This window comes from Ostrea edulis, chromosome 3, assembly GCF_947568905.1.
Source record: "Ostrea edulis chromosome 3, xbOstEdul1.1, whole genome shotgun sequence".
NCBI lineage: Eukaryota > Metazoa > Mollusca > Bivalvia > Ostreida > Ostreidae > Ostrea > Ostrea edulis.
Window position 1 is genome coordinate 27,924,080 of NC_079166.1, and position 18,786 is coordinate 27,942,865.

Sequence of the window (18,786 nt, forward strand, 5' to 3'; positions counted from 1 at the left end):
ATTTAAAGTTAGAAAATACAATATTCTATTATTTGTATAATTAAAAGTTCAATTATTTTGTATCTTTATTTTTTGTTGTTGTAAATCTACCAGTTGGTAGAAGTTACATTGTATCGTCGATATATGTTGTTACAAGGTGAAGGTCAGTTGATCCGAGTGTGTATTGAATTTGAAGAGCAAAACAGAATGTATGCTATAGGCCTACCAGTGCTTATAACTTCGATATATCCATTTTCTCGCAGTTTATCAGGGTCTCTGTCCAAGCGATGTTTGAAAAGGTGACTGGGTGTGTTTTTTAAGGTAAAGTTCTTGCTCCAACAAAAAAATTATCCACGTCTTTTTTCTCGTACCTTCCTTCGAAAAATTGAAAAATACTCAGTCTAAATCCTTTCTACCGACAACTAGTACACCCGAGCACGGCACAAAACATCTTAATGCATTATTATTTACAAGCCGTTAACGTGACGATTGGTTTTTTGTCGATTAAATCTAATCTATTCATGAAATGGCTAATAGATATTTTCAAACCTGAGGGCGCATATTTACAAAATGGAGCGTAAACTAGCGAAAGAAAATATGCATATCGCAAGATTTGAATTTCATCGCTTTCAAACTCGAAAACTACACAAAATATTTCATTTAAAACACATTTAAAGTAGTTTTAGGCATAAAAAGAGTTAATTTTGCTGAAAAAATGAAAAAGTTTAGAAACATGCGGTGTGTCCTTTTAAAAGTACTTCTAATGGTCAACCAACATTTGAATATCAGTTATTGACTTATAAGCAATTCTTTGTTATCAAAAAAAGGCTCGTGCAATGCTTTGTTTACATTAGATTGTTTAATAGGAAATAGCATGTTTAAAACAAAATGAGAAGTGCCAAACATTAGAAAATATTTAACTGTGCTAAGAATTCACTTATAAATTGAAAAATTTGCTTTAAAGGAAACGTTTACTAGTTTAGTTTACCTATGTAAAAAAAAAATGGCACGAGCCTTGTTTACATTAGAAGGACTTGTGTTTATCCCATGTACCTTGACTATTTGCTGATTATTAGTAATACCTTAGTTAATCATTCTAAAGATTATTTTAAAAAATTGAAAATGTTTAGCTCAAATCGTATCCATGTCCCTTTAAATGACAATAACTATATATTATGTATAATGAGAAAGGGGGGATCACCATGTACTAACATATTTACAAAACCCATCAATGAAAGATGAAGATAATGAACAGTGATCAATCTCATAACTCCTTTAAGCAATACAAAATAAACAGTTGGGCAAACACGGACCCCTGGACACACCAGAGGTGGGATCAGGTGCCTAGGAGGAGTAAACATCCCCTCTCGACCGGTCACACCCGCCGTGAGCCTTATATCTGAAAAATGAGTGATATCCCCAGACAATCAATAAATATATGATTACACAGTTGTCTGCTAAAATAATTTAACACCCATCCTTTCTACACGAAAGACAATGTGTAGTTAAAAAATCTGCCACCAAAAGCAGACAACTACAGGAGCCAAACAACGCCAACAAATGGGGACTAGTCAACGAAGAAGAGGGGTGGAACAAAGGTGATACCCTATTGCTACTCTAAACATGACATGTCTAGCATATCAAAACATTGCACATGTCTTAATGATAATTACAGGATCTGGAGATTTTAACCAGGATATAAAGATCTACACTAATTCTAGAATTGAGTACACATATGCTTGAATGACCCCCCCCCCCCCCCTCACACACACATACATATATATAAGATGGAGTCGGGCATAAAGTAGACCGCACTTATTATGACTGGATAGTCAGTTTTTAAATCGAGGAAAGCTACTGACAAACAAGTTGATGGTACAGGGATTTCAACAGTCTCGATTGAAGTCAGCATTTCGCAAATTCTATGGTCGTTATAACGATCTAGTTCGTCAATACAACCTCGCATTGGGTCAAATGCTGTCTGACGTGTTTCATACCGATTGTTAAGCCGTTCTTGGCACACTGATTTGACTGCGGATAACTCCGTTTACCTGATCAGGATATGGGGCTCACGACGGGTGTGACCGGTCAACAGGGGATGCTTACTCCTCCTAGGCACCTGATCCCACCTCTGGTGTGTCCAGGGGTCCGTGTTTGCCCAACTATCTGTTTTGTATTGCTTGTAGGAGTTATGAGATTGATCACTGTTCGTTATCTTCACCTTGCATTAAGTAGCCTTTTCTTTTATTTGAGACATTCTGCTATACACTTGTAGTTAAATTTATTCTTAAAGGCTTCAAAAATATAAATATGGCCATCTCAACACTAACTATTGTTTCGTTACAAATATACATATTTTCTTGTCTGGTTAATATTGTGTAAATACATTTGAGGTTTTAATTTGACCTGTATATATTTTTATGAAGATCCCCTGGGGTTTAAGAAGACCAAGTATATACAATGTATGAAGGAGACCACAAAATTATATATACATTATTATGCAGACCATTTTTTCTGGTTATTTCCTTAAAGTAGACCTACACTCGGCCTACGTCACAATCAAATGTAAATGCGGAACCACGCTTCCGTTTTCCGAAATGTGATATCTTAACGATATCCATTTGATTTTTACATGGCGATGCGAGATATGAATATCCGATGTCAATTCCTTCCTGGGTGTTCTTATCTTCTTATCAGTCAAATCTTAAGTTGTGATTTTGTGGTGTTTTTTAAAAGGGGGAAATAGATGATTATAACTTTAGAAAAAAAATCGGTTAGAAAACAAACAACATTTAGGTGGATGAGGGTGTATCAATTACATAGTACATGTCTGTGGGGCATTCAGTGTACATTGACTATGTATGTATGGAAAGGTTTTACTATGATCCAATTGTTCAACATATTCAATTGCGGGGCATCAGAAAGTGGGGGAGACAGATGGGAAAGGGGGAGGTCAGACCAACTCAGATTGCCACGAGTGTCATGATAATATTTCTTTTGTGAGGATCCGGGTTAGAATAGGTTCCAAATTCTCTTCAACAAATACATGGTACGCTCGTGTAAAAAAGTTCACATTTTGCTGCTTCAGTGACCATAGATATCGTAGTTGTGTTCGCTGCTACAATGTTACAGATATTGACATAAGCTTCAAAGAACGGCTGCAAATAATTTGTTTTATTTCACTGACCGTCATGAATTTGTCATTTTTTCCTCATCCTTTTTCCTTTTTCAATATCATTGGGGCGCCAATTATTAGTTCCTTATTGAGATTGCATCTACTTAGACCGGCGTAAGTGGTATACGTGTACATGTACATATATCCAATTTATGAACATGTAAATGATTTCATGACCTGTAGAGATTCATATAAAACTTTGTCCCAGGATATATCACACATTACACGTATGCATTACTCATATAAGCAAAATCATCAAAATTCAGTTTGTTACCTTCGATTTACATTTACATTATGCAAAGCCTCTCTAGAATATTTTTTTTCAGATAGTATGTAAAATTTAATAGTAAACCACATATATCTTATAATAGTTATAGTTTAGCATAGTTCAAATTATTATTCAAGGTTGTAAATATGCTCAAATTTCACTTGTCTTACGAAAAGGTAGATCTATACTCGGCCTTAAATGGACTCAATCATGAAAAAATTGCCTTTACAAGATAAATATACATTCCAGTAATAGATAGACATTGAAAAATATATATATTGACATGCTATTTACATTGTTATTGCTTCTCAAAAGTAAGTAATCCATCAACATTAAGGAAAATGCACTCCTCCTTCTTTATTTTTCTTCTCAATTATTCTTTCCCCAAACAAATGGGCTGTAATAAGCAACATATACTATATACCCTTTACTTAATGGTATGTAATCATTTATTCTAATAAATTGGAATAAATATTTTCACAATGTATACTTTATGAGCCCAAACATGTTAAAGCAAATACTATTTGCCATCAATATTGGTCTTTTTCCCTAATTTTTATAGACTAAACTTTGAATGCAAGGTGAAGACAACGAACAGTGATCAATCGCATAACTCCTACAAGCAATACAAAATAGATAGTTGGGCAAACACGGACCCCTGGACACACCAGAGGTGGGATCAGGTGCCTAGGAGGAGTAAGCATCCCCTGTTGACCGGTCACACCCGCCGTGAGCCCCATATCCTGATCAGGTAAACAGAGTTTTGATTTAAAGATCTTAAAATAAGGATTTAAGTAAGACATTCATATATTGACGTATTATTTTAGAAGCTATCAGATTTACAACAAGCACACACACACACCCTTAAAGTAGGCCTATACTTGGCCTACGTCATAATCAATAGTAAATGCGGAACCACGCTTCCGTTTTCCGAAATGTGTTATTCTAACGATATTTATTTGATTTTTACATGGCGATACAAGATATGAATATCCGATATCAATTCCTTCCTGGGTGTTCTTATCTTCTTATCAGTCAAATCTTAAGTTGAGATGTTGTGGTGTGTCTTTTAAAGGGAGGGGGGGTAGTGATGATTATAGCTTTAGAAAAAAAATCGGTTGGAAAACAAACAACATTTAGGTGGATGAGGGTGTGTCAATTACATTACACATGTCCGTGAGGGATTAAGATTGTTTAATATTTTAAAACTAGTTTATAGATATACCTTGAATCTGAGGATAAAGGTGTTGCGCACTGTGCAGTCATCATTAATGTGGATATCTGATTCCAGTATGCCCATAATGGGGCAGCATAAGTGTCGATCTTCATATGGCAGCAAGTTTTCAAAGGCAGGTACACAATTTAAAGATAAAAATAATGTCAATACATGTTTGGATCTATATCTATTATGATTATAATAATTATAAGTTTATATGTTGTAAATTTTCTTTCTTTTCAGAAATTTCCTTCTTTATAAGCTGTCTTGCTGTTATGCCCTCTGGGCCCTAAATTGAAATAAACTTATCTGTACCCAAATTATAATTATGATATACCCCAAAGTAGGTAATGAATGGGTTCGAACTGTGAAGACAAAATTTTTACATGTAGATATATTGGAAATTTTCAGATATAAGAATGCAAATAAAACTGTTGAATGTAAAATACGCCAGTAGTTGGATAAAACATCCAAAGTCGGCACAGTCAAAGGTCACAACAACAATGGAGGAATTAACTGCATCCTCATACCGCAGGGCAACAGGCCATTGTCAGCAACCCCTGGGATTCTTAATTGAGGCTAAGTGCCTATTTTCAGCTCGAACAATGATAATTAAAGAGGCCTGTGCAAATGTTGGGATTTCCCTCTTAGTAAGTCAGCATTATAGATTGAACAATTATGTGTATGTGTACCCAATACATGTACATTAGCTGTACAAATATGTATTCATATATATTATTATGGATGTATCCAAGTTTATTCTAACTTTAAAGTAACATTTTATGAATGAAATACAAATACTACTTAGGCTTCATTGTGATATTGAACTGCTAATGCTCTTTATAAACTTTACTTGCATCAAGTTTTGAATATGGCGGTATATCTATGTCAAAATAAGTATGCATATTGCAGTATAATACTTTCACCAATAATCGGAGCACTTGTAAATCATGTATATTTTATCAATACATGTAATGACAATTGCCATTTTAGAATGTGATGGTTTTGCTGCACCTCAAAACTAAATATGAATATTGGCTTCAGATTCAAGGACAACACCACCTGAAAGACACCCAATGTTGTGATTTGCTAGTGTGGATTCCTAGTGACACTCAAATAGTTCACATTGACAAAGATGTATTATGGTCAACAAACATTTAAAGCGTGATAGAGTTTAATTATAATAATAAAGTATCTTTGCAGTCTAAAACACACACACATAACCACATGTACATACAGTGTATACTTTATTATGATATCAGTGGTGCATCTATCAAAGTTATGTAATTACATGTATATTATTGAATAAACATTACGGAGTTTTTCTTATTTTAGATGAACCAAAATATGTATAGACACAGTGTCCAGCTTTACAAAAATCATTAAATTACATGCATTTGATAAAAACAATGGATTTTACTCCTTTTTTAATAATGCAGATTTGAAAACCTTCAGAATGAGACCAAAATGCTTTATTGTTGATTGTTTGATTGTATATTGTTTAACGTCCCTCTCGAGAATATGTCATTCTGATGGAGACGTTCCAAAAGGCTTTATATTTATATAAATATGTAGAAAAGTTATATTGCATGTATGGTATTCATTACTTTTAACTTTACAAATTCAATGTGGCAGGTATGTGCAGATGTAAGGTATATATATGCATGCAATTAACCTAATAAGTTTGTGGGATTTATCTGCAATCTCCTTCAAAAGGGGAACCTGCAAAATCACATGGGCCACATAAAGCTGAAATATTTTGTCAGATCAATATCTAAACTATGATAGGATATGGCTAAGGATTTAAAAAAAAGATTCTCTCATTTTCCCATCCAACATGGATTCTGCATCTGGAAATTTTATAGCAAAGTTGTGCATCCTCTTTGAGAAGTGGGATTTATTCGTAAGAAAGAGTGGGATATTAAGTGTCATGTCATTTGGAAGTTTGTCAAATATACAAAATCCTTTGTCCTTTGCAACTTCTCTAAAATGCCACAATGGTTCATAATTGCCAAATCAGATTTGTATCCAGCATACAGATTGGAAATGAGCTGCATTAGGTGTAATACATATTAAAGTCTTTTCTTTGTGACGACTCTTGTAATTACTGTAAGCGAAAGACTGGCAATTCATATCAATTTGGTCATAATAGGTCACTTCTGTTGCATCCATTGCAATCTTCAATTCTTCCGACTTTGATATTTCAGTTGAATGGACACTCCCAACAGTGTTCATGATCCCTTCAAACAAAATTTCATGAGCATATGAAAAATATTCATAGAAAATGGTGTATACAGCAACATTTATACCCCCCAAAAATTACTAAGTAATTGAATATTGTGAAATCTGCGGTGACCTGTGAAATTGAAAACTAGTCAGTGTATAGAAAGTGCATTGTTCATTTTTCCTTAAAGAACTACTAAAACATACCTTTCCAAGGTCTTTCAATTATGATGTTCCCAATTGTCATGGATGGTTTCCTTTAATTAAGCAAGTATATTTCTCAATGCAAGTTTACAACATCCAAGCCTTCAAGGGAAGCTGTAAGAACAAAACAATACCATTATAGTATTTGGTGTGCATATAAAGGACTCAGTACCCTTGGGGCCAAATTTGACCCCGTGTTCAAATTAAAAGATATCCCTCAAAGTTCTTTAATAAGGTATATGTTTTTATAAAATGACTATCATATGTCCATAAGAAGCTTTATTTTCATACAATACATACGTAAATACAGTATAGTTTACGATAACGTTATAGTGCTATTTTGACGTTACGTTATGCGACGTCATGAACCAGAAGGATGTGTCCTATTATTATTTTTTGGCAAAAACAAAAGTGCACTGAAACGACACGGTGTGTGTAATAACGAGAGGGTATGTTACATACAGTGGCAGAAATGGCGATGTTATGTACAGTTTAACAATAATTTTTGGTACATAGCGTCGTCATTAGTGCAACGCTCTGATTCAACGTGTATTTCAATTTTTAATAATCCAGGGGGCCAAATATGATACCAAACGAACTTAGTCCTTTAGATAACACTGAAATGAAAATGAAGAAAATACAGAAAAACCACCTGACACTAAACTTAACAACAGTTGTAACTTCCTGGTTTGATGTACAAGTATCTGGTATTGACAATACTTGTATCGTACACTGTACCCTTTTCAATGTTGAGGGTTTGATGATGTATACTCGTGGTCATGTAGATGCACTTTATTGCTGTCTGGTACAGTGATATTGGTAGCAGTATCAACTTCGGTTCCTACATGTACGTTTGAAGCAGATGATTCTGCTTTAGCAGGTTTCGTAACTTTGCGTCTATGAAAAAAAGCAATATACCATAAGTTGCCGTTTTTATTGACTTAAAGTGGCTCACTACACAACAAAGTAGTATCTGAAATCAGCACAGAATATGAATGTTACAATCATTCTTATCAAGGCCATGTGTCACTTTTACATAATTATACAATAAAGATATATGCCAGTTCTCTTGAAACACAATGCAAATTTAATCATACAGGAGCCTATATTATATATACATGTTAAGGCAAGGAGTATTAAGAGTGTCCTGTCAACCCTTTCCCTTTCCCTAGCAAGGTTATTTTTTCTAAATTGATACAATAAATTAGTGTCCCTTCCCCTTTTCACGCAGAAGAGAATTATGTAGTAAAAGATGTTAATAAATGTTGAAATCAATAACGAAGGAAAACTCCCCCCCCCCCCCCCCCCCCCCCCCATTTGTGAAATTGTAGTACATGCAATTTTTTTTCATTATTTCATTTTTATCAGTTCGTCTGTCAAAATCTTTTGTAGACCTAACCCCCCCCCCCCCTCTGAAATATCTATACAACACGTCCAGTACATTCTGTCAGTTTATACACACGTGTGTTAATTTGATATGATTATTCGTTGAATTATGATTATTATGTTAATATTACGTACCTACATCTTTGTATCCACCGCTTCCTTACTGTAGCATCGACTAGGAACCTAAATAAGCTACATGGCAGAGTTTTTCCAGTCTCGTGTATGCAGCCGATCGCTTAACAATACACCAAAGTACATATTAGCGCCGACTCTCTGTTGCGACTGTATATATTCCACACGGTGTTGTACCCGGTGTAACCGTGGTGGGTGTCGCTGGTGACCAGGGTCGCTCTTAATAGAATATATAGGGAAAAGAACTACTCGAATCACAGGCTTCTGCGCATGCGTGGTGCTTAACTCGAAGCGGTGCCCCATTGCTACCATTGGTTTTAAATCCATAGTAATGATAAACCCCCTTCTCAGTTTTCTGTTTCGTATGCACATCATAACTTGAACGATACAAATTAATTTGTATTATCAAACTCCAAAATTGATATTTTAATGCATAAGATTTCTGAATTATGTCTAAGATATCTAATAACGAATAAACAACTTGAAAACAATGGCTTTTTATTCAAAGCATATTTACAATAGTGTTATCTCCATAACAATTCCTAAGTCATCTTTTATATTTTACTCACATGATAGCAGGTGTGAGCAAGGCACAGCTAGACGTCTTAAACTTGGATTAACGCGCAAGTGTAAACAATTACCTGTAAATAAAATTCTACCGTGACCAACTTTCGTAATCGTATAATTACAAGTACCACTCGCCCAACTTACGAACAATATTCAATATTGTTTTATTATTCATTTATTTATTTTGCATAGTATTTTTCTTCTCTCACCCTCTTTTATTTCAAATATATTCTCTGATTATCTGAATACAAATTATCTCCGATATGCGAACAACCACACATCTACTCTATATACAACTCGGAGGTTTACTTTGGGTGTTTTTGTACAAAAGTGGAAGACTTTCCCATTACGAGATAATTGTTTTTGTGTTAAAATTTAACCAACTAGACTCTATATACATATAGCAGGGTCGTGTATAGAAACCAGCAGGCATGAGGGATCGTGCCATCCTTCTTATTCCCAATAAAAACCATAAGACAACAAAACTATCGTCTGCTGGCTTTTTTTCTTCTTTATTTACCTAATATTTATTTATTTTCAAGGTCAACGTATATCTGTTCGCTTATGCCCCAACTATAATTGCTTACAAAGGACATGTTTCAGTTTCACGATATTAGTCAAAATAGCATTCATGTTTGGTATACGGACAAAAAGTCACAGGATAAACGTCACTGGACAGGAAGTCACAAAATATGTAGGAAAAGTCACAAAATGAGACCCCATATATACTTTTAAGATAATAATAACAGGTGGTACCCAAATGCTCACTAAAGCTGTTGTTCAGACACCAGACATTTCTTACTGCAGTGGATAGGAGGTACACTGTAGAAGGGAATACATGTCATCATTATTGGTGTTTGTTTTGCCACATTTAGCACTTTCAGTTCATTATTAGATGTTCATTATTAGATAATAAGAAAGGAAAAATCATTAACTTGTTTATATAGCAATTATTATATGATAGTTCACTTCTGTTTTGACAATAATCTGGAGTGAAAGGAAGCCAACCATAATTCTGCCATCAAATTTTGTTTTGACAATCATTACATGTAATATGTACATATGTATTATACTAAACCAAATGATCATCAAGCTTATGTTTATTTTATCTACATAAGAAATCTCTCTTTTTAAAATCAAAATGATATTTTACAATAAATATGATGAAAGTAATAGCAATTTTATAACCATTATCAAAATATAAATTTTGCATATATATTTTCTTAAACTTTACAAAAAGAACAGATATCTTCTCAAATATATATCAAAAGTCAATAGTTTTTTATTTTCTTATAAACTGTGACTTTTTGTCCTGTGACATTTTGTTCTACTATCGTAAAATTCTAAATGTGACTTTTGGTCTTATTTTCTTATAAAACGAGACTTACAGACCCTATTTGATCAGTAGGGTATATAGCCTATATAGGTACCGGTATATTGATTTCATATCGAGTTAGTTGGTCATGAGGAGGGGTATATTAACAATGTAATGTCAGTTGGCAGCAAAATGGTTTTAAACAGTATTCTTCTGGACCCAGGTATATTTGTTTCTAATCTTAATTTTGTCAGCTCATATAAAGATATTGATTATGACTCTTCTTACCATAGTTCCTGACCCGTATGACTATAGAAGAAAATCTCAGTTTCCATTCTTCCCTCTACCACTGCCTTTGTTATCTTCTCCCCAGCATACTAGAGGAGAACATCTCCTCTTAAATGTGCTGTAGTGCTAAACACACCAGCCCTGTGTAAAAATTAATATAGAAATGCAATTTTCACAGTAGGTAAAGATAAGGCACAACAAATTGTGATACAGTACACTTAGATTATACTGAATGCAAATGTATACAGTTGCATTTCCTTAACCTTCTTTTTTTTTTTTTCGTGTATCATTTTATTTTTTAACCATGAAATATATGCTTTGTGTATTATTTCATAATGCTACAGCTACATTGTATATAAATCAATATTTAAAAGATCGATTTTAAAAATTTGTATTTTATAAAGTGTTACACTCCTTTATGTTCTTCTGTTTATATTCCTCAATATACAGTCAGTGTAAAGCGACATAATAACAAAAAGAATATAAAACATATCATGTTTGAGTTACGACAGGAAAGAAAATAGTACCTTTATAGTCCGATAATTATATACTCGATGTCAAACTGTCCTTGATTATGCCTGCTTCGCAAAATCTTTAGTTTCAGAATCTTGTGACATCCTTCTTTTTTTAAATAAAATATCAATGTCAATAAATATATGTCTGTGTGTATGTCATTTTCATTAAGAAAAATTCCCATTGTACAGTTTATCAAATTTCCATCCATTGTACAGTACAAATTATACTGTAAGGTCAGAACACAGGCACTCGACATTTTAAATATTTATAATTAAAAAAATGTCTTCCTGTAAACATAATATTCACATGTACAGGAAGACATTTTGTTTGGGTTATAGATATTTAAAACGTCGAATGCCCGTGGGTCATAATGTTTGCTGACCATTCATTTATCTAATATATTTATATTTACTGTGTATAACACTTTGCATATACAGTGAATGTACTTCTTAATATTCTGTAAATCATTGTTTTAAAACTATATACAGTACATTAATAGACAACAAAGGTAAGAGCAGCATGTTTGAAACATGATGCTTAAACAAAAATTGGCAGGTCCAACTTCAGCAAAAACATAGTCAAAATTCTAGCTCAAATTTATGTTATCTTGCCCACATTTAAGGGCTGTCAGGTTCTTAAACATGACTAAAAACTTTGATTCAAGAACTTTTCAATTCTGTTTTTCCAAAATCATTTTCATGAATTTATTCAGGCTTAAATAAAAAGATGGCAAGGAAATCGAAATTTTAGTACACCTGATCTTCTTACATCAATGACATAGTTAAAGACAAAATCATCACTGTAGAGTGTAATATATTTGTAACAACTAAAACATTCAACTGGGTTCACTTCATCCAAGGTAAAACACTTTTTAAGCATAGAGTGCTATAACTAGAAATCTTATTTCTAGACCGACGTCGTTTCATCAATAAGTGTAAATTTTCAACTAAGTCTTACGCCGACTACGTAAATCTAGTTACGTATAATCTTAGTTTAGCGCAAACCGCGTTTCATGAAACGACGTAAATACACGCTCGACTAAGTTTTCAACTAAGCTTACGTGCTTCCTGAGCATGCGTACATCATACTTTCGGGGTTTTTTTTCACTTGTCGTCTGCACCAAAATAATGAATGAAAAGAACACAAAGGAAATGCACAAACGGAATTGGGAGGAGAGAGAGATGGCCGTGTTGGCAGAGGCAGTAAAATTTTCCTATACCATACTAGTTGAGCACTGCATACTAAATCAAACATATCACTCCATAAACAAAATTTGTTTTATCTATATAGGCCTATGTATATTATTTTACATCTCTTCTTCTACAAAAAGTAGTTGTTTTATGATTTCAAAGGTTATTATATTTTAAGTGCATGTAGGTCGACACGATACATCTACATTGTATATAGATATTAACTATATATTTATACTTTTATTGGATAATTAATGTAGACTCATAGGCCTAAATGTGTTTGAACAAATTGAATATGTGTGCATATTGTACAGTTTGGGATTATATACAGGCACGTACCATCGTTTTGCAAAGTGACAGGGGGGTGCAGCTGGGACATAAATTAGATGTTGGCTTTTCAAATATTTTTTTTTTATCTTGCGTTATAACGCCAAAAAAAATGTTTTGTCCTATATGCAAAATCCTAATTCGGAGGTGGGGTGGGGTGGTTGGTGTTGGAATCTTTTGCAGTAATTTCCACAATTTTTTCTCTCTCAGATTTCATTTTCTTCAATCGTGGGGGTGTAGAGTCTTCTATCATGAGTGCCTCAAAACATTTTCCTACAAACATCATGTGTGTGGGGGGGGTGGGGGTGGGTGGGTGTTAGACTTCTTCTATTAATGCTCATGATCATACCTCACTAAACAGATTTTATTCATAAATACCTCTCTTTCACTTACAGTGCAAAATTTAAAAAAATCGTATTGTTAAAAAAAAAGTGAAGTAGCAACGCAGGGTCCCCCCCCCCCTTCTCATTCACTCCGATTCGTGCCTGGTATACATTGTACATGTACATGTAGATGTTTTTCTTTATTTGATAACATAAAATATATATATGCACGGATTATCCTGCACATCACTTATCACCGACATTCGTCAAGTATATCAAACTATTACGAAGACCTTTTTTTTTTATTTGGAAGAACTTTATTATCATAATATAGTTACAAAATTATGATGTATCTCTTAAGACGGGATATTTTTTCAAGATTTAAGATATATAATGGAAAATAGTAGATCTTAAAGTAACTGTTCATGAAATATACATTACACTCCCGTAAATCCACCCACCATACGACAGAGACCGAATTGAATCGGAATCTCTAATCATTTGTTCCAAGTTAGTCAGGGCGGAAGTTTTGAAGAGATTTATACATGTAAATAGCCTACATATAATACAACAAAGTGAATGTTCCCTTTACAGTGGACTACTTTACAAAGGGATTTGGGAATAACTCTGTACATTCATCATTCATGTACAGATAGACACTTGTGAAAAATAATCATACAGTAAAGGCAAGCCATAAATTTACTAGTTTTCAAAGGGAAGTAACCCTTATGGCCTTACATATTTATCGTTGTAAACGTCTTTTAAAGCACCCTGTCTTGAAAAAATCGATCACGACGCAAAGCTCGTCGGTAAAAATTCCATATATATTTACAAACAGCTAACAGTCGACCATGATTTTTGCTTCCGTAGGTACTTACGTAAGGGTCAAACTCCCCGTCGAGGCCTAATTATGTCACCTACGTATGGTTTGTAAGCAAACGAACTCTGGCGGAAGTTTGACGTAAGGGTTCGACCTGACGTAGTGTTTCTACTAGTTAGTAGAAAACTTGCGTAAATTCTAATCTTACTAAATTCTAATCTTTGATGAAACTGACTTTCGTAAAATATGTAGTCTAGTCAGAAAGTTACGCCAAACTAAGCTTACACAACTAGTTAAGATGTTTGATGAAACGGCGTCCAGAGAACCCTAGAATAAGCATATGCCATTATGAAGAAAGGTAGTTCTAAAGAACCAGTATTAGGACAGGATCATTTTGTATTCAGGTATTGAAATCAAATTGATTCGGACAGCTAGACAGATGGATGGACAGAAAGGCTGATCACTAAAGGAGCTAATCATCAAAATAGATCGGGCAAAAAATAAAAATTGATTTTGGGGGGTTTCCCTTGAAAAATAGAAAAATCTCCTTATTTTCATGACCCCCCCCCCCCCCCCCCCCCCCCAAAAAAAACCTACCGACCGACCCACCTTGAAAATTGTGGGTCGGAGTACATCAAACAAAAATAATTTTAATGATGCCATCATGGCCTCATGCACGTCATCACTAACCGAGGATCTTTGAGATCTAACACCAACATAGTCAGTATGTTCATTTTAAAAATGATTTTTTTTTAATACCAAATAAAGTTTCATTCATGATTTTTTAAAAATGTTTTTAAAAGATTTAAAACTGGGACTTAAAATTACTTACCCCACTTGACCCAAATATTTTTACTGTGAAAGGGCCCTACCATTTACTGCCAATATATGATGTCTTATATCTCAATTAAGAGACACTCAAGTCTACTGCAATATCCATCTTTATGAACAAGACTCATCAGTGAAAATGATTCTAGATCTGATGATCAAGTTAACTTGCTGGCACTTATGCATGTATTTGGAGTATTTTGAGTTAAATCAATCTAGTCACAAATGAGGACAGATGCAAGGTGATTTATACAATTTTAACAAAACAAAAAACAGCCACTTTGTACACAAGACCCCTTTTTAATATGTATTTATAAACAACATGAGTTTATGAGGTATGCAAGTTATAAATGTACAAACAAGATTATAATAATTAACAGATTTAATTTAGTATGCTCTCAGACCTAAAATACATCAAGGTAATCATTGCCTGGTCATGCTTAAGAATAATTGTTTTAACAATACACTCGCAGCTGGACACCAGATGGTGAATTGTAATAGTCAACAGGTCAAATAAGGTCAAATCAAGCTTAACACAGAGAAATTAACAAGTTTGTTTGCTATATATTTTCTGTACAAGTATGCCATTATTTTTCCCCAATATACAGCAATGTACCGTTTCCTTAAGAACAGCCGAAAAACATGCACTATGTAGGCAGTGTAAAAGGGGTGGGGATTTAGGGTTTGTGAAAACTGCCTAAACGGCCATGTGTTGATCCCCCTTCCCCCAACAATTCCGGGATCCACCTACAGTGTACGGCTACTGACTTCTGAATCCGAGTGGTTTCTCCCCGATTACCTGTTCACACCAAGTGGAGTGGTTTTGCCCCCATTCCCTGTTCACTAAGTGGATTGGCCCCTAGTGGTTCCTTTGATCAGTGGGTGTTTAGATTAACATGATTAATGAGCACTTTAATTAAATTCAATACTAAGTTGCTGATCAATACCAAATAATTTACGATTTACATGGGCGGATCCAGGAATTGCGGTTACGGGGGGGGGCACTTTATGAGGCAGGGGGGTCTGGGGGCGAAGTCCTAGTGGGGGCCCAGGGGACGAAGCCCCCGGAAGTTCCTGAATTTTAGATTTTATAGGGCTTGAAATATATCTCCTATTTAGTCTTTTGTACTTTTTTCTATAATTTTTTATGAGGTGAAATTATTAAAATGACGCAAATTTTAAGGGTTTTTGGGGAAAAAAATTAAGTTCTCGCAATAAAGTAATTCAAGAAATCAATAGATTTTGTCATTTATTTCTCCGGGAGTGGAAGAAAGTATTGCTTCTTGCATAGTTTAGTACATTTTTCTAAACAATATACCATAATTTACTTTAAGTTTGAAAATTTTAGGCGGGGGGTGGGGGGGGGGGGGCTGCGCCCTAAAAAAAATTATAGTCTTTATTCAGAAAAAAATTCAATGAGAGAAATACTATGCACGACATATAGTGTATAAAAGACTGATATTGTGTTATCTCTATGAATTAATGGTATGAACAATTTATATGATCTGTACTTACCTTCCACTGTTTTGCTTGACTTCTAAATGATGAATTTCAAGGATGTGGAGGATACCCGAAAACACTGGGAACGCATTGCGCATAATTTTGTGCTTTGAAGTTGGAACGAGAAATTCTGAACCACATTTTTTCGAAAAAAGATCTATTGCAAGCAGAAAATTGTAACTACAAAAAAATACTGATAAAACAACATTTAAAACTAATAACAAAGAGAAATAAGTGATACATAGTAGATCTTTGTTTTTGTAACAAGTTTTTGCCGGTCTCCTTTATGATAATATTTAGCACTTTCGAAATATACGATGGTCGTACTTTAAGATGAAATATTTACATAATCATGATTTACTGTCATCGTTTATGTATCTGGTAGGGAAAAAAACTCCAGAAAAAAAAATAAAATTTGGTCAATTCATTATAAAGCAATTACCATTTTTTTTAATTACATAGAGTCAAAATGTTAAGGCGACCAATCCGTGTCACCTTAATCCAGGAGGCACTTAATCCCAATATATAAATGTGATTGGTCTATTTAATGCCACAACTATATATATGCAAGGTGAAGATAACGAACAGTGATCAATCTCATAACTCCTATAAGCAATACAAATATATAGTTTGGCAAACACGGACCCTGGACACACCAGAGGTGGGATCAGGTGCCTAGGAGGAGTAAGCATCCCCTGTTGACCGGTCACACCCACCATAAGCCCTATATCCTGATCATGTAAACGGAGTTATCTGCAGTCAAAATCAGTGTACCAAGAACGGCTTAACAATCGGTATGAAACACGTCAGACAGCATTTGACCCAAATATAAGTTGTATTGACGAACTAGATCGTTATAACGACCATAGAATTTGCGAAATGCTGATTTCAATCGAGACTGTTGAAACCCCTGTACCATCAACTTGTTTGTCAGTAGCTTACCTCGATTTAATATACATGTATATATAAAGATTATTTTCAATGTATGTGAACCAGTTGGCACTATGTCTTTAGAACTAATTTAACTGATAAATGAATTGGTAACGATGCACAGCAGTTGACTGCTGACCTGTGCAAGCCGTTACTCCTACATGTAAGCATACATGTACACGGACATTCAATTGACATAACTAGGAACTTAAGGTTGTAAACATACGTAGCAGTTAACTTCTGATCATGACCTACGTAGTAACAACATAGCTAATTAAGGAACCCTAGGAATCATAATGGTGAAATATTTTGTTAAATGATATTATAGCAGATAAACAGCAGTTGACTTCTGACATGGGTGGATATTAAAGGAATTAAACCATCTTAAATAGCAAAGCTTTGTAACCGGATATCCCTACATACAGCATCTGAGTTCCATCTACAAATTTCAGAAAAGCCTTGTTGTGCTGCACACGTTGCAGCCCCGATTCTAAAGATATGTCCTTTATACAGATTTGGATTTAAACCAACAAACAGTATTGCGGTGTGCAAGTGTTTTGAAACAAATGCATACGGAACATGTTAGTCTCCCATAAATAGAAAAGGCGGACCTGAAAGGTGTCCACAATTTTGAACATATTCATATAAGGCTTGAACAGGGCACACATCGCTAATCTTTGATGCTGCTTTAAGGTGGATCTGAAAGAAGTCTTTTGATTTGTTAGTTTTGAAATTCCGCAATACTATATAATAATAATAAATTTCTTTTATTTAGACAGAATAGCACAATTAGTACAAATGACTAGTTTATATTGTGGTCCTGTATAAAACATATTCACAGACAAATAAATGAGAGAATAGAAAAATAGATAAAATAATATAAAATATATACATAAAATATACACACGATATCACTGGAGAAAAATAAACATATACCTCATATCTATATATCACTTATTTGAGTAATAATGCTGCAAATATGCTGATTGAAAAGATGTAATAGAACCACAGCTTCTGACAGACTCGTGCAACTGATTCCATAAAATTGTAGGGGATACCTTAAAAGACAGTTTATAATATTCAGTTCGCACTTTGGGTAAATATAAAATGCTACTATCGCTACTTCTTGTTGTTCTCGAACTAACTTGGCTGACAAAACTACAAACGTTCATATATACATACCCTGATCGTAATCCACAACATACACTTCTCTGATTGTAACTCACAACATACACTACTCTGATTGTAATCCACAACATACACTACTCTGATTGTAACTCACAACATACACTACTCTGATTGTAACTCACAATATGCACTACTCTGATTGTAATCCACAAAATACATTACTCTGATTGTAATCCACAACATACACTACTCTGATTGTAACTCACAATATGCACTACTCTGACTGTAATCCACAAAATACATTACTCTGATTGTAATCCACAACATACACTACTCTGATTGCAACTCACAACATACACTACTCTGATTGTAACTCACAACATGCACTACTCTGATTGTAATCTGCAACATACACTACTCTGATTGTAACTCACAACATACAGTACTCTGATTGTAACTTACAACATACGC

General features: G+C 34.2%; 1 protein-coding gene across 3 annotated transcripts; it reads left to right on the forward strand.

Moving 5' to 3' along the window:
• Positions 1-4,008: 4,008 nt before the first annotated feature.
• Positions 4,009-6,221, forward strand: LOC125677490 (uncharacterized). Of its 3 annotated transcripts, none has more exons than XM_048915570.2 (3): positions 4,009-4,775; positions 5,050-5,288; positions 5,683-6,048. In XM_048915570.2, the coding sequence occupies exons 1-3, from the start codon at positions 4,694-4,696 to the stop codon at positions 5,797-5,799; spliced, it is 438 nt and encodes a 145-aa protein (XP_048771527.1). In that variant the 5' UTR covers positions 4,009-4,693; the 3' UTR covers positions 5,800-6,048. The 3 variants fall into 3 exon arrangements, 2 of the variants coding, with proteins under 2 accessions (XP_048771527.1, XP_048771526.1); XR_007371157.2 differs by having other exon boundaries at positions 4,426-4,775; positions 4,882-5,288; positions 5,632-6,221; XM_048915569.2 differs by having other exon boundaries at positions 4,438-4,775; positions 5,632-6,221.
• The last annotated feature ends 12,565 nt before the right edge of the window (positions 6,222-18,786 follow it).

Excerpts from the sequence above, each read along its gene's own strand:
- LOC125677490 (XM_048915569.2), top strand. The coding sequence starts at position 4,694 with ATGTGGATATCTGATTCCAGTATGCCCATAATGGGGCAGCATAAGTGT. Across the intron at positions 4,776-5,049 it reads CAGCAAGTTTTCAAAGGCAG|ATATAAGAATGCAAATAAAA; the intron begins GTACACAATTTA and ends GGAAATTTTCAG. Across the intron at positions 5,289-5,631 it reads ATGTTGGGATTTCCCTCTTA|AATGTGATGGTTTTGCTGCA; the intron begins GTAAGTCAGCAT and ends TTGCCATTTTAG.